This window comes from Aulonocara sp. 'chitande type north' Nkhata Bay, linkage group LG8, assembly GCF_057382095.1.
Source record: "Aulonocara sp. 'chitande type north' Nkhata Bay isolate Kocher_YH1m ecotype deep benthic linkage group LG8, A_spYH_male_GT1.1, whole genome shotgun sequence".
NCBI classification, from domain to species: Eukaryota; Metazoa; Chordata; class Actinopteri; order Cichliformes; family Cichlidae; genus Aulonocara; species Aulonocara sp. 'chitande type north' Nkhata Bay.
In genome coordinates, this window is record NC_141351.1 from 14,812,238 (window position 1) to 14,838,989 (window position 26,752).

At 42.1% G+C, this 26,752-nt stretch overlaps 2 protein-coding genes across 2 annotated transcripts; both read right to left on the reverse strand.

Annotated features, from left to right (window-relative positions):
* Nucleotides 1-2,586: 2,586 nt before the first annotated feature.
* Nucleotides 2,587-4,865, reverse strand: crygmx (crystallin, gamma MX). The gene is made up of 3 exons (XM_086303762.1): nucleotides 4,734-4,865; nucleotides 3,405-3,647; nucleotides 2,587-3,190 (listed from the first exon to the last, which is right to left on the reverse strand). The coding sequence occupies exons 1-3, from the start codon at nucleotides 4,740-4,742 to the stop codon at nucleotides 2,915-2,917; spliced, it is 528 nt and encodes a 175-aa protein (XP_086159888.1). The 5' UTR covers nucleotides 4,743-4,865; the 3' UTR covers nucleotides 2,587-2,914.
* A 350-nt stretch (nucleotides 4,866-5,215) lies between these two features.
* Nucleotides 5,216-6,764, reverse strand: crygmxl2 (crystallin, gamma MX, like 2). The gene is made up of 3 exons (XM_086303761.1): nucleotides 6,616-6,764; nucleotides 6,021-6,263; nucleotides 5,216-5,543 (listed from the first exon to the last, which is right to left on the reverse strand). Exons 1-3 carry the CDS (start codon nucleotides 6,622-6,624, stop codon nucleotides 5,268-5,270), a joined length of 528 nt encoding a protein of 175 aa, XP_086159887.1. The 5' UTR covers nucleotides 6,625-6,764; the 3' UTR covers nucleotides 5,216-5,267.
* Between the last annotated feature and the right edge of the window lie 19,988 nt (nucleotides 6,765-26,752).

Here is a 26,752-nt window from a genome sequence, read left to right on the forward strand (position 1 = left end):
TTGATACATAATGTTTGATAGAATTGTATTTTACCATCTCTTAAGTGTAAAGAGTTGTTTGTTACAGTAGCTATTGAAGTGCAGGTGTGTGCATCTAGTTCACGTAGTAACAGGAGTTTTCTACGTAACGGAACACTGAGGAGTGTTTCTGTTATGAACCAGGGAGGTTACTAACTGAAACTGCTATTTTAAATATAATTTCCATTTTGCATTGACATAAACCTTTGCCGGACCAGTTTACCCTTCCTGGGACAGGGTTAACATGGGAGAGATGTCTGGTTGCTGGGCCTTAGCCTGAAGCAGCTACATGGGTCTGCCCTCCTGTGGGCCCACTACCTACAGGAGCTGTAGGGGTTCAGTACTATATGGATTGTGACGCATGCAATGTTACTTCACTGGTGCAGTACGTGAGGTTGAGGGATATTAATTCAATATTAATCCAATATTGGCTCAACGCACAATTTAGGCTCTGGAATCAGTTTTGTGGAGAGGAGTTGGACTTGCTCCAAGTGTAATGCGACTGGCAGAGTATACTTGTATCCCCCCAATTTGGTGCCAGCACGTTAAGATATTTTCCAGTGGACAAGATGGTTGCTTCCCTGTACCTTCAGGTCAGAAGACTGGTCCTGATTGTTTTTCTTGTGTACCTGCCAAATGACAGTTCAGAGTACCCAGCTTTGGTGGGGTGTCAGAGTGTTTAATGTGGGGATTTCGTTGTCTTGCTGATTGACTTCAGGGTATGATTGGGAGTTACTGCCTTCCATTACTGATCAAGCATAAGATGTCAATTAGTGCACATTGCAGCAAGACACGCTAAGGTGCAAGTCAGTAATCGAGTTTTGTGATCGTGTCATCAGGAGCTGCAGCTGCAAGATAACTGGTGCCAATTGTAGCAGTAATCCCAGTCACACTGGAAGTCAAAGGAGCTGTCAGGCTGTAGAAAGGGTCTGATTGGGTTGGTCAGCCTGACTGTGTAGGTTACATCGTAGATTCTGCAAAGATTCACCCAAGGAGTTTAAATCAGGCAGTAGGGTGCCCAGAGGGTTTGCAGTTATAACATACCTACGGTTTAGATTTCCCACTGAAGCATAAATCTCTAGTTTGACTGCTGCCCCTACGACCCAAACCCAAATAAGTGGCAAAGAATGCATGGATGGATAAAACTTTGCCCTTGTATTTTACAGATGCCTGGTTGAAATGTTTCCACAGTATGGTTTGTTTTTGAATTCAAGCTTTGACTTGGTTGAAGCTTTCAAAGGAAGAAATATTGGGATGACCAACAATGAAAATACTGTGATATCGCTGAACTGGAAAAGTGGAAGAAAAAGGATGGATGAAAATATAGAAAAATAGAGAAAGTATTGTAACTTTTGTCCTTATCTACCAAGGAGATTTTTCAGTTATGTTAAAAGTGGACAGTGAAGTAAAATTTACTATACGGAATATTATGCAAGATCATTTGCAGTATTTATTTTTTGTTTGTTTGCATGATTGTTTTGGGTTTGTTTGTTTTGGGGAGGGGGGGTTAGCATGCACCCTTTTTTTTTAACTGCAACATTATATGCAGAGCAATTTCTGTAGTTCTGTGTATGCCTGAAATGCTTTCCTTACTGAATTTTGTAAATATCTGATGTCGATGTTCCTTTTGACCTCGGATTAACTTCCAGTTATGTGTCAGGCTAGGCAGCCTGTAAGATTTCCTCTCATCTCTTATCTGGCTTTGCCCTGAGACCCCGGGTGATCAGATCCCATGTTGCACTCTGTTGATGTTGTGTTGTCTGCTGGGCATTGTTGTCCACAGATATAAAAAAAAATATGATAAGGGCAAATCACTGGACTTGAACAGCAAAGCTGACAGTCCTTTAATTGGACATTACTCAAGGCCAAAACTCATATTTCTTGTTGTGCTTGATCTTCAGAGATTCTCAAATGCACTCTCTGCTGGGGTTCAATTTTTTTTGAATCAATAATTAATGGTCAGTGTTATTTATTCATGTGTATCTTTGCCAATTACGTAGTGTCTAATTAACAATTTCAATAATTGATATTTAGTTCTGAAAGGGTTCAGTATCTTGGGCTGATGAAAAATGCACGAGCAGGGATATGGACTGGGTTTTGTTTTTTGTTCTGAGAGAGCTTGATGCTCGGGGCTAATACCAGGCCACTTTGACTCCAACTCTTTGAGTTGGCACTGGCCTTGTGATGTGGATCTAATATGGGCATCTTTCATGGACCCAAAGCGCTTACTCTGTACCATGTGATCTCATAAAGACTCCAACATGCCCATCCTCAGATACCCTTTTTTATGGTCTTTAATAGTGAACTTCAAAGAATAAGCTTCTGTTTCCTTGATAATTTTTCTTTGTGTATGTGGATCTGTAATATCACGAAAAACTGTAGAAACTCTTGGTATTGTTAGGACCTCAGTGATTCCACTACAGTGTCTAACTCTGTGGCCTGATGAAACTAAAGTTCAATCACCATATTAAAGAGAAAAATACCCCTCAGATTTATGACAAGCTATATCCCCTTGATCTTTTGACAGTGACAGCTGTAGCAGTCAATAGAAAATTAACAAAGGCTTCCTTTAGTTGACTTTCATCAAGTTTTCATTTATTGTGATTCCAGGAGGACAGGAGGTTAGGGACCGGCGAGGCAAAACATTCTGCTATGGAACGACCAAAGCATTGCTTGAGCACTAAGTTGGGTAGTAATTTTACCCAACAATGCAAAGCAATAAAACGGGAACCCCAACATCCGACGCATCCAAACCCGCATCATTAAAATGTATGATTTCAGGTTTGAACATCACAGTGTTGAGACCACACTGAAACAATACAGCCATTAAGGGAACAAGAGGGTGGTATTCTTAATGATGGGATTAAATAAGGGTTAAAAATAAAAGTAATGGGAATCAGTTGAGCTCAGTGACACGTCTCAGAGAGCCAATGGTGGGACTGGCGCTTCCCCACTCGCTGTGCCTCCTGTATTCTCCAGGACGCAAGAAGTACTGGCGTCCCCTATAGTTGGGGTGTTCGTGCAGCATCCAGTAGCCCTCCATGACATTGACGGAGGAGATATCACGGGTGTGGAAACGCTCGTTCAGGTCTGGGCAGTCTTCCATTAGCTCCATGTTTTGACCGCCAAAGTCAGATCGCTCGAAGATCTTCATCCTGTAGTTCCCATTATACTAGGGAAGAAATAAGAGAATAAGATAATACCACAAATTAAGGTAAAAATGTCTTTTTTGTTGCAGTCAGCCAGGATAAATTATCCTGACTAGTTACCCAGTCTACACTTCGAGATGTGTTAAAATAATCCTGGCTACTGGCATTGATGCTTCAAGTAACAGCAGTAGACATAAGAACCAAATGATCCTGAAGAGAAAATGAGTTTAAACTCACAGGAGGCACCATACGACAGGAGCGGATACAGTCATTGAAGCCTGCCCAGCGCTGGTAGTCGGGGTACTCTCCCTTGTGCAGCATGTACTGGTAGCCGCCATAATTTGGCTTTTCGTAGGCCACCCAGCAACCGCTCTCAACTCTTATCGAGTTACAACGGCTGAAGTAGTTTTGCATCTCGGGGCAGTCAGTACTGCACTCATAGTGACGACCCTGGAAGTTCCTGTCTTCATAGAAGATAATCTGCACAGAACAGATGGCTCAGCATTAGTGTATCACCACAGAGATGTTCCAAAGACCACCGCAGAAATGTAACCGTGTAGTTACCTGTCAGGTTTTCAGGCTCTTAAACACTAATAACATGAACGCTTAGTGTTCACTGTTCAGTATTCTGAGCCAGACTTTTAAAGTTAGTTTTATCTAACAAAAGTTTCTGAGTAGAAAATTTGTAAGTGGAGAAATTTGAAAAAAAGATAAGCTTAAGGGAGTACAAAAAAGTCCCAAAAGATGTGCTAGAAGCAAAGCCGAATAAAATAAAGTATAGCATTTGGTACATTTTAATGAATGAACTGTGTAATACTTTTCACAAGTTCTTTGTCTGTTTTCACAGGAAATAGGACTATAAGATCAATTAAATATTTGAGGCTTCTACTATCCTTGAGAGAAGAATTACATTTCCCTGCACTTTTAGCATTTCTTACATTAATTTATAGGTTATGTAAATATGGTAAATAGTCCTAAAGAACTAATGGTATGTTTAACCCAGAGAGCGATACGTTGTTACTCTTTAAAGGTCTTTTACGTTTCATATGACCAAAAGATGTATATATTTTTACAGCTCGTTATCAGAATATATTAGTTCAACTTAATTATTTATCTATAGTGCTTAACAAATATATTAGATCACGACTCAAAGTCAGTTTTTTGTCACAGCTACCCTAAATTGGCAGTGTTGGTAATGATAAAATGATATTTTTAATGCTAAAATATAGTTATTGTTATTCTCCATTAATTTTTAAATCTACAGTCTTACTAAAAAGCCAAATTAAGTCTTATTTTTTACCAAATTATAGGTATTTACTTGCATTCCTGAAAATAAACTTTTGTTTTAGTGGTTAAATGTTATGCTTGAAGTCCAGTGGGAAAAAGTGAATTCAGTTTGGTATTTCCTAATAAATAAAAATATGCTTTTTAAATATTTGTGTTTTCTTTTTTATATATATAACAGGTGATCTAACAAATTTGTAAAGCACTATATTTACTACACAAATCGGTATACCGCACATCAAATATCAGTGAAACATTACATTTGTTAAATTTCTTCCTTACCTTGCCCATTGTAACTGCGTTAAGTTCAGACCAGACCAGATGCGGGGCTCTCCCAGACCTCTTTATAGACCCTGCTTAGATCAGGGCTTTGCAATAGTGAAACAAAGCTTTGTCGTGTCAGCACAGTGCGCTCTATAGACTTCACAACACTATGGCACTGTTGAGCCACCGCAGCCGCTTTGTCTCTGTCAAAGCTCTGTCTGTCTATGGAAAATACTGTCCAACTGCATTTTCTCAAAGGCCTACAATAAGAGTTGCAAACATCTGCCTTTAATGGCATGAATGTTTGAAACCTGCATGCAGACTGTGAAGCTAGACAGAGCAGCAAACAGTCTGAGATCTGACTTGTATTATAAACCCATTCAAGCAGCAGCCTTTGTTGGTTGAATATAATCAGGAAGCAAATATGCTGCCTTGCTAGAGTGTCACTGCAAGTTGCATTCATGTCTACGTTCAAAAAAGAAAGCTCACAAAGGACATCATTATTTTAAAGTTTTGTGTTTAATGTTCATTTGAGATGCACACGGGTGCAGTTTACATGAGAGTCCTCATTCTCCTGAATGAGCCCACCATGGGATTGTGGCAGCCCCAGTCGCCACAGGCCCTGTACTCTCCAGGGCGAAGGAAATACTGGCGTCCCCTGTAGTTGGGGTGCTCGTAGAAGATCCAGTAACCCTCCATGATGTTGCAGGAGAAAATGTCACGGTAGCGGAAGCGGTCATACACGTTGGGGCAGTCATCCATAAACTCCATTGAGTGTCCCATCATGTCTGGCCTGTTGTAGATCCTCATCCTGTAGGATCCCCTATACTGCATTGTGAAAGAAAACAGGGTAATCATGACTATTATGTTATTTTCAATAGGTGTAATCTCTAGAGAACTCTTCCCACAACGAGCTAACTTTTTAATTCAGTTCTCGTACTACTCGGTTTCTTTAACTACAAACGAGATTGAGCAACAACTCTTTCGGAGCATGACAGAATTAGTTTTTTTTCCTCCTCCCTGAACTGCCAGAAACACTCAATGTGACAAACAGAATTAGAGTGAAGGCACCAAGTCTTATGGGGGGTATGTCATATTCTTTTTAAAGGCTGACTCGGTCTCCTTTGTGGGCCTTGCAGCAGAGACTTTTATGCTATGACCTGTGTGAGTATCTGTAAATGACATCAAAAAGCCAGTGATTGACATCCATATCCAAAGCAGCTTTTGATGTACAAGGTGAGTGTAGCGGGGGGTGGGAGGGTGGGAGGGTGCTACCAATTCTATCTGTCTGTTTGATTGACTTACAGGAGGGAACATCTGGCAGGAGCGGATGCAGTTGTTGAAGCCCATCCACCAGTGGTAGTCAGGGTACTCGCCAGGGCTGAGAATGTACTGGTATCCCATGTAGTGAGGTTTCTCGTAGAGCACGCAGTGGCCGCCGCTGACACGGAGGGAGTTGCAGTAGTTGAAGTGCCTAAAGGTGTCCATGCAGTCACTGCTGCACTCCCAGTGGCGGCCCTGGAAGTTGCGGCCCTCGTAGAAGACGATCTCGAGGAGAGAAGGGAGAGAGAGAGAATACAGTTTATGTTCGGCATAAAGAAATGCTATCTCGTAGACTCGTGAATAGGCTCTCTCTACCAACCCTCTACACTTCTTTACACATTTATTTGCACTGCTTAACAGATGAAAAATAAGGTAACTAAAACCACTGTTTGAGCTGGGGGGGGTTCTGCTTGTCCCATCCAAACACATCAAAACAAAGACAAAAGAGTATTTCTGCTGCCCTGTCTTCTCCTTCACTGAATCTCCTTCCTATACATGACTGCATGTTTTCAATTAATGCTATTTTCTCCTTCACCACCTGTCCAAAGCTGTTGCCTTACTGCAGGTGAGCTCATACCTTTCCCATGGTTGTAGGACTGTGGATGTTTGCGCACCGTAGAGTTAGACACACTTAGAGGTCCTTTTATACTCTCCTGCTGACCATGAGGCCTCTGACACATTGGGGACTACTATCTTTACCTTTTCAGATGCCAGCTACTGTTCTCTTTTGTCTCATATCCTATGGGTAACTTATCTCCAAACTGCTAGAGTTTACCTATAGAATTGGCAACCCCCCCTCGCTCACAAAAATGACCACCACACAAGTGCTATTCTGTATTTGCGTGACCCCTGTTCCGCCATGACCTTGTGATGTAGCCTTTTCAAATATAACACAAAGGCTCTTTGGGTGTGAGGCCCCCCTGACAACAAAGCGTCTAAAGTGTACAGCAGCTCAGGTCATTTTTGCGGAGCACTCGCTGAAGTTGTACTCAATGAGGTCATGCTTTTCATTTTGTCTTGCTTGGATGTCACATTGTAACAGTCGCTTTTCATCCGGTCCCAGCTCAAGTTTAGATCGGGGCATTACCGACGAGGTTTAGCTTCTAATTTAACTGTTGCTCAGTTTCCATTAAAGGGAGTTGATGTTGATACTGAGTTGGGCTTTTGAGTTGATGTAATCTAAAGTGATTTGTTGTCTCTTTTTGCTTCCATAGCCTGCAGTTGTACTGTGATGTCAGACGGGACTGGTCTGTTTGCAGATGAACAGACAGGACTGCTCAGTGTGTGTCTGTTTTTGTATGTGTGTGTGTGTTTTTATGATATAAAAGAAGGGGTTCGGGGCATGTGTGCGTTTGAGTCTTTGTATAAAATGATAGATGTTTGGACTTGAGTCTTTGGCTTGTAAGCATAGCCCAGAGCCGAAGGGGAAAAGGCCAGAAAGAGTTGCCGCCATGTATTGTGCTCCCAAAGCCCAGCTGATGCCAGAAAGGTCAGTTCCATCCTTTAGCCTTTCATGGGGATAAAGAGCTCGTGCCCCCTCTCCACTCTGTATGCTTTTTACAGCTTTAACTCTGGAAAAAAAAGGGCTAATGTTTTCAGAAAACACAATAGCCATTATGTTTCTAGGCATAAACACTCCTACCCTGGTAGTATATCCAAAGCCACATGACACTATTTCAATGCTAAGAAACGGCACTGATAAGCTTTTGCTCCTTTGATCACTGATCGACTCGAAACTCTCATAGGCTTCAATAGGTTTCATGTTTGAAGCTCCTCTCTTTTTCTGTGACATAAGTAGACCATTGATATCCTTTCATCATCTGTGTAGCGTAATTGTGGCAGATTATCAGATGGGATGTTGTTTTGTTTTGTGAGTTTCTGGAGCAAATGTTTACTTTGGGAGAAAGGTTTTTATCGGAATGCATAAGAAACATGTTTAGATTTTTCTCATATGTTCACAGATTAATCATTTCTTTCATCACGCTAATTAAACGTAAAGCCTTTTTAGCTGCAAGAGGGCAAGAAATTGTACTCCGTCAAATGCTCGTTTAAGCTCTAAGACCGTGATGCATTTGCTAGAATTTATTCTTTTTTTGTGCTGAGGTGTCTTTGAGTTGGGCTACAGCTAAGCCTGACCCCTGACCTATTTGCAGAGAGAAGCGTGTAACTGTGGTGCAATACAGTGTCTAAACTGAGGGAAAAAAGTGATTGCCACTGTCATTACTGTCATTGTTCTCATTTTCATCATTGAGGAACATCAGCTAACCCTAACTCATTAGTCGGGACCTCGCCATGTTTCTTTGGCACCTTGTTTCACGGGCTCTCAAATGATCATCTTTAGCTGTGCTACAAGACATCTCCTCCCCACCCTGAAGGGAAACTAACATCACAGAGACCCTTGCCTGCTTTCTTAGTTCCCCCCGGAGGAGAAGAAAGCTACCCGCTGCGGAGCTTTCCACTCTTCATCTTAGAATGATGGAAGAAAAGGAAAGTAGAGGGGAACAGAATGGGGGTGGAGACAGGGGGGCTGTATTCGCTGCTCCATTGTGTCCGAGGATCTCGTTGCGCAATCTGTGTAATCGCATGGGAGATGACGACACTATTAGCCCACAGAACGACTGTCAGTTGGGGACCTCAGTGATTGATGCACACTCCACGAATAGAGGAGAAACTCTGACAGATAGCAGCCCAACACTAGTTAACTTGCAACCTTTTTCATCTATCTGGCTTCCCAAAGCAAAACCCATTCGTGTTGCTGATACCTAATTAGAATCTGAATGAGCAATTCAGTCAGTAAAACACAGTTTTTTTGGTCAGAGGAGACTTCTTTCAGTATGAAACAAATCATATTCCCTTAATCCAGACAATAGTCTCTCTGACCCTGATACATACAATAAGTGTCACCCCTAAAATGTTGCTGGTGGAGATAGGAGAGCAACCGTGCTTGTGTGCAGTGTGCAGTCATTACAAAAACACTATGTACTGAGGTGTAAACAAGGGTTCTATGTGAGTTTTGCTCCTGAGAACTGGCTAATCTGGTGCTGAAAATGTGGTATGATGGGAAAGCGCTTGCCAAAAAGCCTCCCACGCCGGGAGTAGAATGAGGACCTCTCTTTTGCTGAGAGATCATCCTCTCCATTCTTTCTGTCAGAAAATCTCCAGGCATCCTCCCTGTCTTGTCACTGCCAGCGCACAGGCTCTATCGGGATTGCCAGACGCAGGAGCCACTGTGAGCCCGTGCCAGGGCCAGGATTTACCGCGATGCGTCTGATGTGCTCCATCTTTTTTGCTGGGGGATAATTAAAAGAGGAAATGGTGTTGGAAGAACAGAGTGGAAAAGCAGGAGAGGAGGGAGGGGCCGGGGGCTTGGAATGAGCAAATGGATGCAGCTGTCAATTATGTTGAATTGTTGATATGTTTGTTTTCCTTTCTCTGAGATTTTGTGTTGAACTGTTCTCCATCAGGATTTAGTTTTAAAGTTTGCAGTAAATCTTCAGACTCTACATGTAATTAAAAAAATATATGTAGGCTAATTAAGAACTTCTCTTAGCAATGAAATCACCATAAAGATTTTGTTTTAGTGCGATGCAGGTGCCCACAGGTGATTAGAAAGATACAACTGTTAATGTTGGTTTATGACTTTTTATGACCTTCTGTTTTATCTGCTGTGGCAGTTTTCTCATACCTGGGCCACACTTTCCAACCTCTATGTCAGATCTTCCTTTCTGTGTTGTGCTTACACATTAAATTTAAGCTTAGAGGTTATTCGCAGCACTCTTCAGTGTTTGATTTCCCTTATCTGTATATTTGTTTTTTGTTTGTTTGTTTTTTTTACAAATCTGTGCCGATCGAATGAACCGAGCATCTTTCTTTATTTGACGAGATCAGTTTGAGATGCTCAGCCATGACCCAAACTCTGTGAAAAGCAGGACGACTCCTTCGTCTCTCAGCAGACGCACTTTGGGGAGTGATGGCTTTTAGTTGCTCTCACTCCTCATCTTCACACTTTGTTTTTGACGTGGCGTGTCTCCCGTATCCCAGAGCTTTAAAGGTTTAAAGAGCAACTTTTCACCCTGTAATCCAGGTGCCTTTCAAACAAGTCACGCTGTTTACTGACACATGACAAAAAAGTTCAACCCCCCTCTCATCTCTTTGCTTACAAGACTGTAACTCACCTCAGAGCTTGGTAGTCATTCCTCCAGAGCGCCCTGAACAAACAGAGCCTCAGCGAGAAGGGCCCCGTGCCTTTCACCAACTCACTAAATTTATAATAAGATGTGATGCTGTTGTTCACTTCTTCAAATTTGTCATCAAAGCAAATGTGTTCTGACAACAGCTAGTGACAAGTGCACCAGAGGAGAGGCAGCAAATCAGCTTTTTCACACCGCATATCAATTATTGATCATGTTGCCCCCCCACACACACACACACACACACACACTCTCTCTCCTCCACCCCACCCCACTACCCCACCAAGTAGACACCTTGTGATAATGAAATACATCAATTTAGAAAATAAATAATAAAGTGGGGTCAGCTTCATTGTTGCAAAGCCTTAAGAGCTTGATTGACTGCCTGCACATTTTCCTCGTTGGCAGTCAGGCAGATCAAAGGAGGGTTCCTCTTATTGCCCAAGGCCACTTGCAATTTATTTAGAGGAGCAGTGCTGCTGTCCCAGCAGGTAACATTATTGAGCAGAGACACTCAGGATAATCATATCTTTGAGGTGCCTCTCAAATCCCACCTCTGCCAGCTTTGTCATGCATGCACAAAAATGCATGCATATCATTTACTAAACCCTGTCATTACTATATTAAATTAGGCAGTATATATAAAACTACATTAATATCTTCACGTGGAGGATCCAGTTGCTGAAAAGTGAGTGGCCCACCTGACCTTAGTATAATTGACTATATTTACATGTCAAATGTGTCAAAAATGAGGAAAGGTGAGGGAATTCAATCATTTGAAGGAATAAAGAAATTGAAGACAAAAAGGGAGATTTAAGTGTATTATAACTATTTAACTCTATAATAAAGCTATAAAGAGAAACAATAAAACTATGAGTTTCATGATTAAGCAAACAACATTACATTTTTGGACACTCCAATCTTCTTTTAGATTTTTTTTTGTATTTTGGTGTGTGTGTGTGTGTGTGTGTGTGTGTGTGTGTGTGTGTGCGTGCGTGCGTGCGTGCGTGCGTGCGTGCGTGCGTGCGTGCACAAAGCACATGAATAATAGACAACAAAGAGCATAATAACAGGGTCTATTTTCTGTCGCGACTCACGCGTATGCTTACGGGCCCATGGTTTAAAATAACCTAAAGTCCTAGATGACTCGCTTCTATTACACTCAGTTTAAACAAACTGTTATAGCTAATAAAGCCTTTTTATTTTATGTGTATTATTATGTTATTGCCTACATCCCAGCTTTGAGAAGCATTTAAGTTACTGAAATCTAAACAAGGTTTTGGCTCATTTGATTTCAAGATTTTCCCACCTTATCATATAAAAGAAAGTGAGAGCTTACTTTGATTATTTTATGTTCTAATGTCAAATCCAAAAAAAAGCCCCAAATCTGACCTTTTAGAAAGGTAAATACAAACTAAAAGCTATGTGATTTTAAGAAAAATTAGATCAATATCACAAAGTGAACAGATGAAACAGCCTTTTTTCGTTTAAATAACATTGTATATTTTTAAACTGATTTTGATTTAAAATTTCCAAATCATTTTTAGACAAATATTTATTATTAGCAGCAATTTAGTAAGAACGAAATGATTATTTTAAAGTTTAAGAATATTTTACACACTAACAACCAGTTAAACAATTGATTGCTTCATGATCTGAATCTATTAATAATCAGTTGTTTGCCTGAAACGTGATAATTCGATTTTATATTATTGCACAGCGAACATATTTATACGTATATTTATTGTTATTTGAAAACTCTGCTTTACTCCCTGTATTAATGCCAGTGTACTTATTAGGAAATTTCCAATAGCTGCTTCTTTGTTCTTATCCACTAAAAGACTACATATTTTCAAACTTTACTATTAAATCTATAGACACATACAGATTTGTTTTTCTGTTATACTGGGACTTTTCAGTGGGGCTCAGTTTGTCTTGATAGTTGGCCAGTTTCAGAAGATATTTGCCAATCAGCTCCAAGCACTAGAGGGCACTGGAAGCTAAAGCATTATCTGGCTGCCTGGTGGCTGTTTTTAAGTCCTTTATACAACAGCCATATCTCAGAGCTGCTTCGATGTGTGTTTGTTTGCTTGCATCTATACATTAGTAGGTAAGCTTGGACTCACATGTATATAGACACGAGTTAGACAATGTGGTACGGCTCCGTGTAAGTCAGTGCCACGACTCGTGTCTGTACTGACGCCTATCAGTGGTCCAACATGGCTCCACCAGGGGAGAACTTTATAAAATCACTAACAGGCTGACATGACCCGTGTCCCTCAGCACACACACTGCTTGTCCACTTGTTTGTAGAAGTCAAACACACACGCTGTACACACAAACACACACGCTCTAGAGTTGGTTTTACAATGCTAGTTTCAAACAAACTTTGACTAGACGGGCACACACTTGTGTGCGCACACACACCCACACAGCATGGTCAAACAAAGTCTCAGATAGACAATGAACAGTTAGCTTTGTAGCAGTTTCAAGCCACTGTGTGTTTTTGAACTGCAGATGTGGATGCTGACTGAAGGATCAGTGCACAAACTGCAGGACTGCAGAGATGGCAGTTCTCCCATAGGGTCTGGCACAGCCCAGGCCTTTTGTGTCGTACACCATTTACACTGTTCATTTAGCCACAGTAAAGAGACTGGTGGTGCTCTCTCTCTCTGTTTTGTGGCAGGTGATCATTTAAAAGTGCATCCTCAAGCTCGTGCGTGCGCATTTTACTCCATATGGCAACCGCAAAGGCTTTTCACAGATATGTTGCTTTAAAAGTGTTTTGTCCTGGCCATTCTGGGATAGCAAGGAAAGAATCCAAATTGAGTTCTCCTTTTTCTAGTTGGTATTGAAGACTATAGGTTTTAGAGTTATAAATTCTATACTTATCTCTGTGAAAACTGCTGGTTTTTCCCTTTCCCACTGGGAATTAATTGCAGCCATGAAGCGCATGTATGCGAGGTGGAATCAAGAATATTATTAAGATCGGTGCACAGTTGTTTTGCGTTGAAGGGTAGCAGCGAGACGCACGTGAGGCTTGACTTGATCTGAGTGAGGCCTCGGAGGAGCAGGAGAGAGATGCTGCTGTCCCTGGACTGCGGAGAGAACGGGCCCTCGGCACAGTCCCTGGAAGACCGAAAGCTCCACTCAGGGGAGTTTCAACCAAATTAAAAAACAATGATACACTAAGGGAGAAACTAATGCCAGTTCCCATCATCAAGACCCACATTCTTCACTGTTTTGCTTTTAACTTTTGGTTTGTTTTTTTCCTCTCTCGCCTCTCCCTCTCAGTCTCTGACTCTATTTCTCTTTTCCCTCCGCACTGTTGTTTTCTAGTTTGTTTTCCATCCGTACTCCTCTGGCTGTCGCCAAGCGCTACAGCCACTTTCAAAGGCTCGGCTGTCACGCGCCGCCTTTGAGTCCCGTTTGAAATTTTAACGTACATGTTGTCAGGGTGCCGTCAGGAGTGATTGACAGGTCCGTCCCAGAGCAACACCGGGCTTGGCAGGCTGGTTGTCTTTTGTCAGAGGCAGCCGAGGAGAAGCAACAAAGGAAAGGAGCAGAGGAGGAAAAAAAACATACATAAATAAAACAAAACTGCTCTTACCCATTTCTCAATAAAGACCAAATTAGATTAATCTTAAGGCAGAGCAAGGCAGGGAGGCAGTTGTGGAAAAAGACTTGATATTTTCTCTGGGTTTGTTCCCTGCTATTGATGGTACACTGCTTAGACACTCTCTCAACAGGACACCAAAGGCAGCACAGCACGAGTGATACAAAGAGCCAGCTGTACATATTAATGTTCATTTTCACCTCCCTTCAATGCAGAGAAATTCCAAAGTACACAGTTTGTCCTGGACTCACCTTTGTTTGAAACTGAAGATGTGATGCTTGTGGCCTTGTCTGCAGTAGTTTTTTCCCCTTTAAATAAAAGCTCGATAGCGCCAAGATCTGGTGGAAGAATACAAAAATCCTCTTTCTTTAGAGTGTTGATAACTGGAATAACGGATATGAGTCAACTCAATTCTTAACAATAGCATCTTCAGGAAGAAAACTCTTCACCTGATGTGATGCACCAGTTAATAGATGGAGAAGAGTGTGACAACAAGCCTCCGATATTTTCCTCACCTCTATTTCCATCGCCAGTAAAAAATATTCTTTTTTTAAACTTGGCAGATACGCAAGATGCTTCTGTTTGCTTTCTTAGGTAATTACCTCACTCGAGCTGTTGTGTAGCTGAATTGCAGGTCAGATTAAGCATTTCTAGGGATGTTGTAATTTCCTATTCTGAGATAAAAGTCACTGATTACGCTCTGCCTCTCTAGACAGCCCAAGAATAAAAGTCTAGGATAAAAATATTCAGTCTTTGAGATTCATATCAACTGCCAGTGTTGGAGTTGCAGGGCAGCGTAGCTGAGCTCGGGGCCCACAGTAGCAGAGCACCCAGTCTGCTCGAGTGTCTTTGAGCAAGACACTGAATCGCTGCCAGCTCCAGCCTGATCTCTGACCTCCCCGTGCAGCGAGCACAAAGCTGCAGACTTCCTCCGAATAAAATCAAAAAATAATGAGAGCAGAAGCGCAGGTTCATGTGAAAGTTGTGCAGAAGTTTGTTTGAACGGTACAATGGAGCGGTGATGATTGATTCAGTGGTTTACATAAAAACGAGGGCATTAACAAGTCTCAGCGCTTTGAAAATCAAGGACAAAAAAAAGAAAAAAAACGTCCCATCTCTCTTTTCACGCAAGAGCGGCTCGGCGTGAAGGGAGTTGAACAACGTCAGCTGCAGGAACTGGAACACCGAAATACAACTGTATGTGCAGTGTTAAGCAAGCTGTTTCTGTCAGCCTGGGTCGTCGACGGTGCTGTGAAATCCTGCACGGGCCCTATTGAGATGTAAACATGAGACGGAAGAGCAAGGACCTGCAGTAAGGACCTTGAAATCTGAGATCTAAATGTGACCGTGAATTGAGGGAAAACACGAGTTCTGGGTGGGTTACTTACTGTAAAATTACTTAATTTTATGTGCCCACATCTACAGAAAACTCCCTTTTTTGTGCGTGAATGTTAGTTTGGCCTCTTTTTTCTTTTGCTCGGTTGTGAGCTACCGATAAATAATTCCCCAGAACCGGGTATTTTTAGAGTTCCATTTATTTCAGCCATCGACAACTTGTGTCAGCAGCTATGGATTTGAATCAGAGGGGAAAGTGTAAGCCTTGTAAAGAGCGAGGGCTTTTGCTTGTATAGAGTACCGCACATGATGGGTTGAGTGACTTCCACTCACTTGCTGAAAGGTTAGGCTTTTCCTTCTGCTGGTATCTTTTTAAAAGAAAACAAGTCTTCTGTTTGATAACTACTTGACATTTGACAGTCTTTTCAGACCAATCAGACGAGTTTTTTTTCTTCTTCTTTTTTTTTTTTGTATTTTTGTTAGCCGCCTGGAAGAGCATCAACAAGGAAAAAAACATACTGTATTGTCACTTCCCTCAAGCCTTTCAAAGACTGTCTTTCGCCACAGCTATCACATCAGATACCGTGGGTGCTGTGCTGATTTTTTTCTCCTTTCATTTGTGTTTATTTTTTCTCTTCTCTTGGCCTAACCCATTCCCCTGAGACCTCATCGCTACCATCAGAGCAGTGTCAAAGTGTCAACCACCTAATCTTATGGCAGCATTGCCACAATATGAACATCGACTCTCCTCTCCTCTGCAACTCTCACAATCAGCTCGGCTGGTTGCACTGAAGCACTCTGTTTTGTTCTCTGCGGGGCATTGTCGCTATATCTTTCTTTATAGTTTCAGAATGTGTTCTACTGTAAATTATCAACTGTATGTTATCTTGGAGGAAAAGCAAAGAGCAAGAGGGAAGCAACAAAGCCACCAGTCTCTATGGTTACATAATTCATGTTAGCCATATTCAAATAAAATTTATCACATTGTCAATCATCAAGAAGCAAACGTGTACGAAAGTGTGTGTTTGTGTGTGTGTGCGTGCATGTGAGAGACAGAGCACAGATAACTCTGAAGTGATAAATTAATAACGTCCTACCATGGGAGCATGTGAATGAGCATGTTTAGTCATTCTGTTTGACAACAGAAGGAAACGGCCTATTCCGTGGGGTAGAAATCAAATTTCACACTTTTCATAGATATTGTTTCCTCCTCCAAATGTTTAAAATATGGAGTCTTGCTCTGGCAGGGGAAGTGGCTCAAACAGTACTTTGCACTGAAGCAACTTTTGTTTGGCCATAAACCAGGAGAACATTCTCTCAAGGAGAAATAAAACAACAAAAAAACAGCATGTAGTCTGAATGTCCTTGGTTTTTAAGAGGAAAGCAGCGGTTCATAAGTTCTCTATAAACTGGAGAACCTTGAAAATAAACACACATGCCACACGCACTTTTTATTTTTAAAGAAACAGTTTCTTGTTAAATAATTCTCACCTGACACGTCCTTTAGTATTCACAGTTTAGATCTCCTTTTAGGGCTAAAAATGAATGGTGAGCATTTTAGTTAATTAAAGAAAAAATAAAAACAGAGGCTGGTTTTAATCTCAAACATACAAACAATTCACATGTCCTCAATACCGTCACGTACCAACCTGCCCACACCTGCTTTCCAGTAAGCTCTGAGTCTTTATGATCTGTCTATAGAGGAAGATCTCCCCGAATGCATAGGCTTGAACATGTGAGGAGCGACTGAATGGATGATTAAAAAAAAGAAACACAGAGACACACAGACTTCTCCGCTGATTTCGGCTCTGAAGTCAGCCAGCCAGGTGTCGAGTGTTTGGGAGATGTCGTTTGAAAAACTTGTGAGAGACGGAGAGAGAGGGAGTGACTGATTGAGACTCTTGAGCGATTATGAGCAGGAACAATGTGCCACAGATAAACAAGCCCTCACATCTCAAAACTGGAAGTCTAAAATGTTGAACGTTTGAAAGTCTTTTTTTTTTCTTCCTTATAAATAAGACGAGCCTCCCTCTCATCGGCATAGAAAGCATGTGTTTTCAGCATGTGTATCGACACAGACAGCCTACCACCATATGCACCTTCTACCTACTCCATTCTGTCCTGCTTTGCACAAGCGCGCCGATAGAAGCACTGCTGCTATCTAAACAGAGGTATGCCAAACAACTCATTCTCTTTTTCTCTTTCGTTTCCTTTTGTGTAGGGCCAATCTGACCCCTGTCTTGCACCAGGTGTGCATTTCCTTGATCCCGCTCTCCTTCAACCCTCCCCTTCATATTTACACCCCTGCCGCCCGCAATGAATGATTCACTTGGAGAGGCTCCCTTCCTCCATCAGAAAGCTTTGCAACTATACACTATAGCCCAGCCTCCATTTCTCTGATCTCACTATGTTGTGTAACGCTTGAAACACCCTTGCGTTCTCGTACTTGTTTCTTTTTTTTTCCACGCTCCCTCTCTTGCTCTTTCTCTGAGTTACATTCAGTATTGACTGTTTATGCTTTTTAATGTTGTGGAGAGGGCCCGGGGCTTGCGGATGGGGGAAAAGCGCTCTTCTTGACACACTTACGCCCCCGTAGTGAACTCTAGCTCCCAGCACTCCAGCAAGTACACAGACCTTCTTCTTCTTCCTCTCCCTCCCTTCTCTGTCTCTTTCGCTCCCTCTTTCTTTCTACAACTGGGAGCTCCTCTGAACATCAGCACCCCATGTTGCTCCACTCCAAAGATCACCTTATGGAAGATTAAGATGCTCAAATGCTCAAGCAAAATATTTACACAATAACTCCCCCCCACCCCCCTTCTTTTTTTTGCATCAAAGTGGAGGCAGTGGAGTTGAGTGGAAGGATCCCAAGGGGGTGTTAGAGGGCACCAGAAAGAGCAACAGTCACCTCTGAGCAGAGAAGGCCTCGGTCAAACCTGACAGAGAACAAACGTGATCTCTCCATCTTTAGGTCCTCCATGTGTATTGCATCTGTCAGCCCACCTTCAGATCCCCTTTTGACTCATACTCTCTTTCACACACTTACTTTTACCGATCGATAGGCTGAAATCTCTCTAGCTCAGCTGTGATAAGGAATGACTACCACAGATGATGCTTAATATGAACATGCAGACTTTAATAGTTATTTGTCTGCTGGTATATTTAACTCACTTTTTTATCTCATCTGGCTGCCAGAATATATTTCTCACTTAGTCAGGCAGCTTCATTTTGTGTGGGTATTCTCAGTAGAGCAGTGCAGAAATAAATTGCAGCATACATAATAAACAAGGCAATGCCAGACCAGGGAGCCATATGTTGCCTGCTGTAGGCAGTGTGGGTCAGCCAAGTATCTTGAACAAGTCTCTGGTCTCTTCCTGCTCAGCTACGTGGAAAACCGGATCTCGATTCCACGCAAACTGTCGTCGCATGCCTGCAGCTAAAGCAGAGCGACAGCTAGCTGCTCGCTGAAAGGCCGATGTCTGCTCTTTGTGTCGACGCTCATACTTGTGATGGCCATCTTAGCGGGCTTCAGTGGGTGTGGGAAGCCTTACGTTTTATTATCACTGGATTTTCTTGCGTGTGTGTCTGTGTGCGTGTCCCCGCTGCTTTGATATCCAGTGATTGACTCCTCACTGGCATTTTCAAGGGAAAAAAAAGGAAACTTCAAGTCCCGCTCATCTTTCAAGTCTTGTTCATCTGCTTAAAGAGCATTTCATGGTCAAAAATTGCATTCAGGCGCCTCTTGTTCTGGAGGCAGCCACTAATAGAGTCGGTTTGAAGGCTGTTTGGAGTGTGTTTAATGAACACTGGTACACAGTCAGATCCATCAGCGCTGCCTCTTTGGCGGTGACAACCGGATCCTGTAAAGTCGATGTTTTGAGATAATGCTACAAATTAAACAAGCACATCTGTCCAATTGTGCCCACGAGGGAATATACGTTACAGTTCACAAAACAATGAAATATAACTCCATCCCAACATGTGACCGGATAGATGCCTGCGATAAGAACCACTAAATGGGATTCTAATGTGAAAAAAGCTGGGGTCTGTTTCTGCTGCTTAATCACAGAGCCCGGTGACAGACCAAAGAGGATGCTTTCACCATTCAGACAAAGGAAGAGAGAGGCTGAATCTGCGGTGTCTAGTGAAGGAGGGGGACACTGCCCCCTCCTCCATCCCATGCACCCCTCCCTTTTCGACCAAAGGAAGACATCATTATGAGTAAATGACATGAGGCGGTTGGTTCTGTTCCACTCGTGGCCCCCCAAGGACTCTTTTGCCCCACTGTGTAGCCTGTTCCCATCCTGCTTTGCTGCTGGCCACAGGCCTTCAGAAGCCCAGGCTCAGGCTGCAACTCAAAGAGATGGACGCTCGCACATTATTGATTGGACACTCGATAAAAGGTCACGGGGGCCCTCCTCTGCTATGGGGTCCAGCGCTGTGCGTAAGCCCCTCTCCATCCAGCCACACACACATATGCAAACACACACACACACACACTGTCCCCTGCATCAAGCCACCTGGGGGATAAGCAGAGCTTGCAAACAAGCTAATCATTCTGTCCTTTTCCCCCTCCTTTCCTCTCTCTTTCTCTCTCACAGACACACACACAGCAGCTCCTGAGTGGCTGACAAATGTCAGAATGGCTTGTATGGGATTTTTAAGAAAATTATTTATTAATTGAACTGGTTAATTAGGTCCCTGAGGCTTGCACGCTAATTGAGAGCCACAGAGCTGGCAAGGCAAGAAAGCCAAAACAAAAGCGATGGGCTCAAACAAATAGACGAGCGCTTGAGAACTGCTAACTCTCACGCTCAGCGCACACGCGCGCACGCACACAAATGTACACATACACACAGTCACCCATAAATTAACGAAAAAATAAACAACTGTTTACATTTTTTTTTTCCCGGGCTTCCCCTTTTCCTCGCATAATTTCGTGACCTGCCAAATGTTCTCCTCTTCTTGATGTTCCAGCGATGGAGAGAGACGCGCAGCCACTGAAATCTGCCACATTGCACAAAGCATCTGTCTCCACACAGCACCCTGCATTCATTAAGTTTGTACCAATTAGCAGCAATAGCTTATAGCACAAACATCCATTTGTGCCTCCCACTTTGAAAAATCTTCCTAAAGTGAGTGTGTCCCTCAATATGCCCTTGTGTCACCCAACTTTATCTTCACAAAGTCTCTTTTTCTTGCATAATTAGAGAAGAAATCCATTTCTTCTCCTATCTTCTCTCAGGCTCTGTCTTTGTCCCTTTTTATATCGCTCTCGAGTGCACCTTGAGAGCGAGTGCGCTTTTGTCAAGAAATCACACCAAGGTTGTCTGAAAGACTTATGAGATGGAGTCATAGGCAGAGGTTGGTTCAGGGACCAGAACACAGACAGCGGCACGCTGACACTTCGACAGCTACACCTGTTTCAACAATTATCCTGCTCTCTGATAAGAGCTGAACTCCTTTGGAAGTGTGCTTCGTCGAGTTAACTGAAAGTTTTCATTGGTGACAAAGTCTTGTGTATTCTAACTTCCAAGCCCCAGTTTCATAGCACTTGAAGGCGGGATTACTGTGAAGGGAAAAAAAAGAAAAAGAAAACAAGGTGATGCGGAATATTATAAATAGATCTATAAATCTCTTTGTATTTTAATTTAAAGTGCAACATAGCAGCATGAGTTTTGATCTGTTGAGTAAAACTTTCAAGACACATGGAGCTTAATTGGTAACCTCGCGACGGTGCCGACACTCCGTGTCAAATGAGAGATCATTTAGTTACTTCTGGTAAACGCCCATGTTGACAGTGAATATGTGTCGATGTTTAATGGGGCATATCTTTCCAACTACTATTACAACTTTTGTTACATTGTTTAAAATCCATATCCCTCTAGCTATCTAGGTGTCTACCTAGCTATATGTCAATATCTGTTTCTATGTACAGTTTTTTACATAAATACAAGGAAGTTTGAAGGGGGGTTAGCGTTCCCTGATTTGGCAACAACAACAAAAAACTGCACACATTGTAATTCTAATCATCATAGTGTGTTGGAGTCTCAACAAAAGGTCAGTGTTTGATATCAGGGGTAATTTTGAAGGCCTTTAAAACAGTCCTCCTTAACATTCATAAGCATACATGACCCCAGCAGCTAGAGCACTATCACATTATGATTACCTGCTTAACGCTGGCGCAATGTGAAAATTGTGCACACCCCCCCTCTCCTTCCACCCCAAGTAAACGCCGCCTCTGACCCGCATTCCCTCACTCTTGAGGGAACACTTGTGCTCTGTCTCGGAAGGGAGAGTTGGATGATGGGGCACCAGGGTCAGATGCTATTGAGCGATGCTTCAAAAAAAATGTATGAATAAATTACTTGATAAATGAATGGCTGGACTGAAATCACAGGAGGAAAACCAAAGATGTGAACTTGACCGAGCATGTAGAGGAAAGGCAGGGGTAAAAAAAGGAAGAAGAAGAAGTGCTCTTGTTTCAGTCTGAAAACTTGCAGTTTAAGAATTCAGAAAAGCAGAGTTTTGATTGATTTAATGAAAAGCTCTACTGAAATTATGAGGAAATGTCTGACATCGAAGTTAAGGAAAAGGCTAAAACCTGGGAACTGATCTGTAGTTTTTACAACTAAAAATGTAATTTCATGGCAGAGAGGTAAAAAGACATGATTACTGCAGCAATATTGCAACTCATAAAACACTTACATTAGGATTCAGGCCAAATTTTTAATAACATATTCAAGTAAAGTAATATATATTATTTAAAATAAAGGATAAACTAACAATTAAACATGACCCATTTTGGACCTTTTGTTTCCAGGCTGAATAAAAAAAGTTATCAACATGTATTTACCATTGAAGGGAAAGGAGGGCAAACATGTCGGAGGCAGGAAGTATACACAATACATCTCTCTTTAGCCTTTAGAGCTTTGAAGTTCTGAAGGCTAAAGGCTGGTACGTATGATCCAGGGAAAGTGGAGGCTGAGCGTTGGCCAACACAGCTTGCAGTGTGTGTTGATCATGGATGTACATTGTTGATCCCTTCATGTGACGGGCAGGTGCACATTGTGGTGCACCACAGATCAAAAGGAGCTCTGCTCTTTTCGCAGAACCGAAAAAGCCGAGGAAGATGTTTAGTCGTCACGTGTGACAATTGACAACAGGTCGAAGTAAAGTCCAAGAATTCAGAAAAAGACCAGCTGCAAACCCAACTTGCGCTTTTGTTTTGTTGTAAATTGAGTGTAGATTGACTCCCATGCCTGCCTCAAACCTTTTCCGAGTGCATTACATGGCTAAGGTGGTATACATCAAAGGGCAAAGAATAATGCAAACAGCACTGGCATACAGCCAGGTCTCGTGCTGGTTCAACAATTACCATATGGACCATAATCTCAGAAGTGCCGTCTCCTATTTTGGACTATTTAAAGCCTTTAAGTCAGACTTTAAATATCTTTTCTCTATCTTTTGTAAACATAAATACAAATAAGAACAGAGGATTTTAGGTAAACCAAATGGGGACTATAATATAGGCCACTTGTATTAAATTTCCTTTCAACCTTATTAAGACTATTCTGTCTGGGAATTTTAAAAATATTTAATATTTGCTTGATGGGACAAACCATTCTTCTATATGGCGGAGCATTTTTGTTGCTGTATGTATATTTCAAATTTAGCCTAGTTTTCAATTCAAATCAATTTTATTTATACAGCACTAAATCACAACAATAGTTGCCTCAAGGTGTTTTATCGTGTAAGGTAGACCCTACAATAATATATACAAAGAAAAGTCCAACAATCATATGATCCCCTATGAGCAAGGAGTTGGGTGACAGTGGGAAGGAAAAATCCCCTTTTAACAGGAAGAAACCTCAGGCCATCTTCCGCGACCAGTTTTTTCTAAACAGATGCATATTTTGTGAAGCAATAACTACCTGTAGATGTCCTGAACCTGAGGGTATAGTCCTCGCTGAACTCTGACGTCAGGATCACAGAGTCAATGTCAGATTTCACTAAGAAACAGGGGCCAGTGATATTGATAACTCCACAGAAGAGCTGCCAAAAGTACCAAGGCTAGCTTGAATATTTATCATTTGAAGTCATATCACACCAAAACAACAGTTTTGCATTGTTTTATGTTGTTTTATGTAATTTTATCTTTATTTTATAAGCAAACAAATGAATGTTTTAATCTTCCTGAGACCTTGAACTAGATCTTATTGTCCGTGTAAGCACTATGCGAGGCCATGGGGCTAGTATTGATCATAGAGTCGTAATTGTGTGACCCTAAAATGATGTTATTCCTTCTTAGACCTAAGTCACCACAGTGAAATGAGAAGTCCCACAAAACCATAAACATCTGTGCTGTTTTAACATAACAATAGCCACAGTGTCGGCTGCGTGTCCACGAAGAAACAATGTAATGTTGTGGCTGTGTCTGAGCCTTTAGCTGATGAAAATCCCCCTCCACACCTCAAGGCCCTGCTGTCCCAATCCCCCTCAGACGGCCGCTGATCGATTGCTGGTTGTTATTGACATGACACCTGCTGAGGCGGGCTTTAAGCCATCGAAAACCGATGTGGCAGATCAAAAATAGGACGCCGGCTTTCATGTTTGTAAACAGTATCGATTTGCATAATAACCTTAAAAATTAGTTCCCCGGATTAGGCAAGGACAAACCTGTTTCAGTGTTTGTTATGATGCCTCCAGCATATGCCTAATTAGAGAAAAAAAGGCAGAGGCTGTGATCGGCTTGAAAAACAGGCTGTGATCGGCTTGACAAGTCGGTGCATCGCTGTCAACACCTTTTGCTTTGCCACTGTTAATGAAAGCCATTTTCCATTAAATAATAAAATAAAAAACACACCTCTAGACTTCTTGGCAGACAAAAGCGCTGATGCGTCACTTTTACACGGATGCAAATTATTGCTGCGTGTCACAATCATTTATTCATGAGGGGGCCTTCTATCCCTTGGCGGGTTTTTACCTGCGCCACGGAAGTGCACTTTCCTCCATTGTGCCACGGCGCTGAGAGAGATGTCAGACTCCCGAAGTGACGAGGAGACAGATGTACTGAAGCAACAACACAGGCGCTACTCACTTCACCAGACAGGTCCAGTTTAAATGCACTGAATTATGTATCTTAGCTGCTGACACAATCACAGAATTACTTGTCAGCGCTGAATATCTCCATTTTCCATCTCAGACAAACAGTGACCTAGTTGGCTCCCAAGGAGCGCTGATTAGCTGCAGATTCACAACTAATTATGACATTTACCGAAAGGCTGTTAACTGTTAGCACTATCAGCTGCACGGTGATGCCTTCAGTAAAGCGATTACTCGCATTGCAGTGCCTGACATTAAACCTGCAGCTCTGTAATTCGTGTGTATTTTAATACTTTTGCACTCCAGTGCTGCAGCACACAGGCATCACAACAAAAGATGCTGCAAGGCAAAGATGAAGGAGGCTTCTATTTTAACTCCCAGTTGTGGACATTTTTCGTATAATCCGTTGCAACAGTATCCCAGCAGAAACAATCCCCCAGTGTAAAATGCAAAAGATTAAAAAAAGTTTATGGAAAAATAAAAGGGCTAGTGGTGTCTGACAAGCCTTTAAATCTAGGACAGTCATCCCAAAGAGGAATGCACATACTCATTGTGGGAACATAAAAGCAGAGTTTTAACTGTGCTACAACAGAGATGGTGATGGTAGGCCATTAGCTGGATGCCATTCTTGCAGTCTGTGAAGACTTCTTTGGCACCCCATGTTTGAAAGATTTTGCTTTTGTTTTTTTTAACACCAAAAGCTTTTCTTACATATAAATAATACACATCTGGACAGAAAACAGTGGCGTAGCTAAACATTTATTTTAAGAAAAAAAGGAAAAGTTGTGGCAGGTAGATTTTTTTTGATTAATTAATTAAACTTATAAGCATTTCATCATCTTATATGGGCACTGCCCTCAGTATTTTCACATCTAGAGACAGGATTATGATTTACTCTAAATCAGTCTTAGCAAGAACAATCCATGAAGGAACTGTGAGCAGCAGACAGGTGTTCACAGTATGAGAGACAGTTTATAGTAAAAAAAGAACCTTTGCAGCAACATTCAGAAAACCTCATGGGTAGATGTGGCAGATTACAACAGCCAGAATGGTTCTCCCAGACCAACCTTAAGAAAACAATACCATATGTGCAAGTTTATTTACGAAGTGTTGACACGAGGGCCTGAAAGAATTAGTATTCTGTTAGGTAAATGTTTTCCTCTGGGCTCTGTTTCTGCAACAGCTTACAGATGTTTCGGCCATGCAGAGAACACGAGGCTTTTCCCACCACGCCATGAATGAAAAAGCATGTTGAAGGTTTTGCTCCAGCCAAGCTCGGAAAGTGATCTACAACTTATACTCTGGTGCACTTCTGCTAAGTACTATATCCTGCACCGGCCAAGGTTTCATCTGACACAGACGCTATTTAGTGCCGCTTCCGTGAACTCCGGTGCATATTGTTCTGCACAGATTTGTAAAGCTGGCGACTCTCCAGCGACAGATGTACTGGCAGCAGCGCAGCAAAAACAGAACTTAGACTGCGCCGCGCAGGAGTGTAAAAATAATGCTGAATGAATTATAAGTCTGTTCACAAATTTGTAATCCAGGCTAATTTGTGTTGGTGTTAAAGAAGTGTTTATTGTGTAAAAGATTTTTTTTCTTCACAGTTTCTCTTTTAATCTCTTTTTCACTCCATCTCCCTCTCTCTCTCTCTTAAACACACACACAAACACACACATGACTGAGCGGTAAAAGCAAACTGAGCCAATCTTGTTTACAAGGAGTAGCGTAGGACTGCAGACTGCTGCTGCAGCTCAGCCCCAGCCTTGACTCCCATTTACTAGTGTAACAAACCATCAGGGAGGGGAACAAGGCAGGGGAAAACATTGTTATCAGCAGGCCAGATAAACCCCCTCCAGAGGTAGCGCTGATAGAGAGGCAGCCCTGCCGCTGGGCAAATAGAAAGATCCTATCTGGTCCTTGCACTGAGCCGGCCAATCAGCCCAGCGGAAGCACTGAGGCTTTCTCGAACAGGGGAGATGTGTGGCGAGAGGACACCAGACGATCACCAGGTCTGCTCTTTTTAGATGGACATTTAGAGGAGGAGCTGAAGCTCAGCTGTCTACTAGAGATGGCTGAGAGGAGAGAGACCTCGGCTGGAGCTGAAGAGCTCTGCGATGGGCGACCCGGGTGTAGAAGATCAGGTTGGGGTTGAAGGAGGCTGCTTTTATAGATGGAAAGGCTCGAGTGTGGATTTTTAAAACCTGACCTGGTGACCAGGATCAAATGTTCATTTTAACACTGTGTTGATTGACTCTTTGTGAACGATGATGATCGATTGGAGTTCAAGCTCAATCTTCACATATGGGATTACTATTTGTAACAGCAGAAGGGTTTGCAATAAATGAAATAACAGTAGTTACATTAATTTTATAATCTGCTGAAATTTATGAGGTTTATAAAGAATAATGATGTTAAATTACAGAGTGCTTAAATGAACTTAACGTGCTCAGGTATCATCAAAACATTAT

Excerpts from the sequence above, each read along its gene's own strand:
- crygmx (XM_086303762.1), bottom strand. Across the intron at positions 3,191-3,404 it reads CCTGTCGTATGGTGCCTCCT|TATAATGGGAACTACAGGAT; the intron begins GTGAGTTTAAAC and ends TTTCTTCCCTAG.
- crygmxl2 (XM_086303761.1), bottom strand. Across the intron at positions 5,544-6,020 it reads CCTGCCAGATGTTCCCTCCT|TATAGGGGATCCTACAGGAT; the intron begins GTAAGTCAATCA and ends TTCACAATGCAG.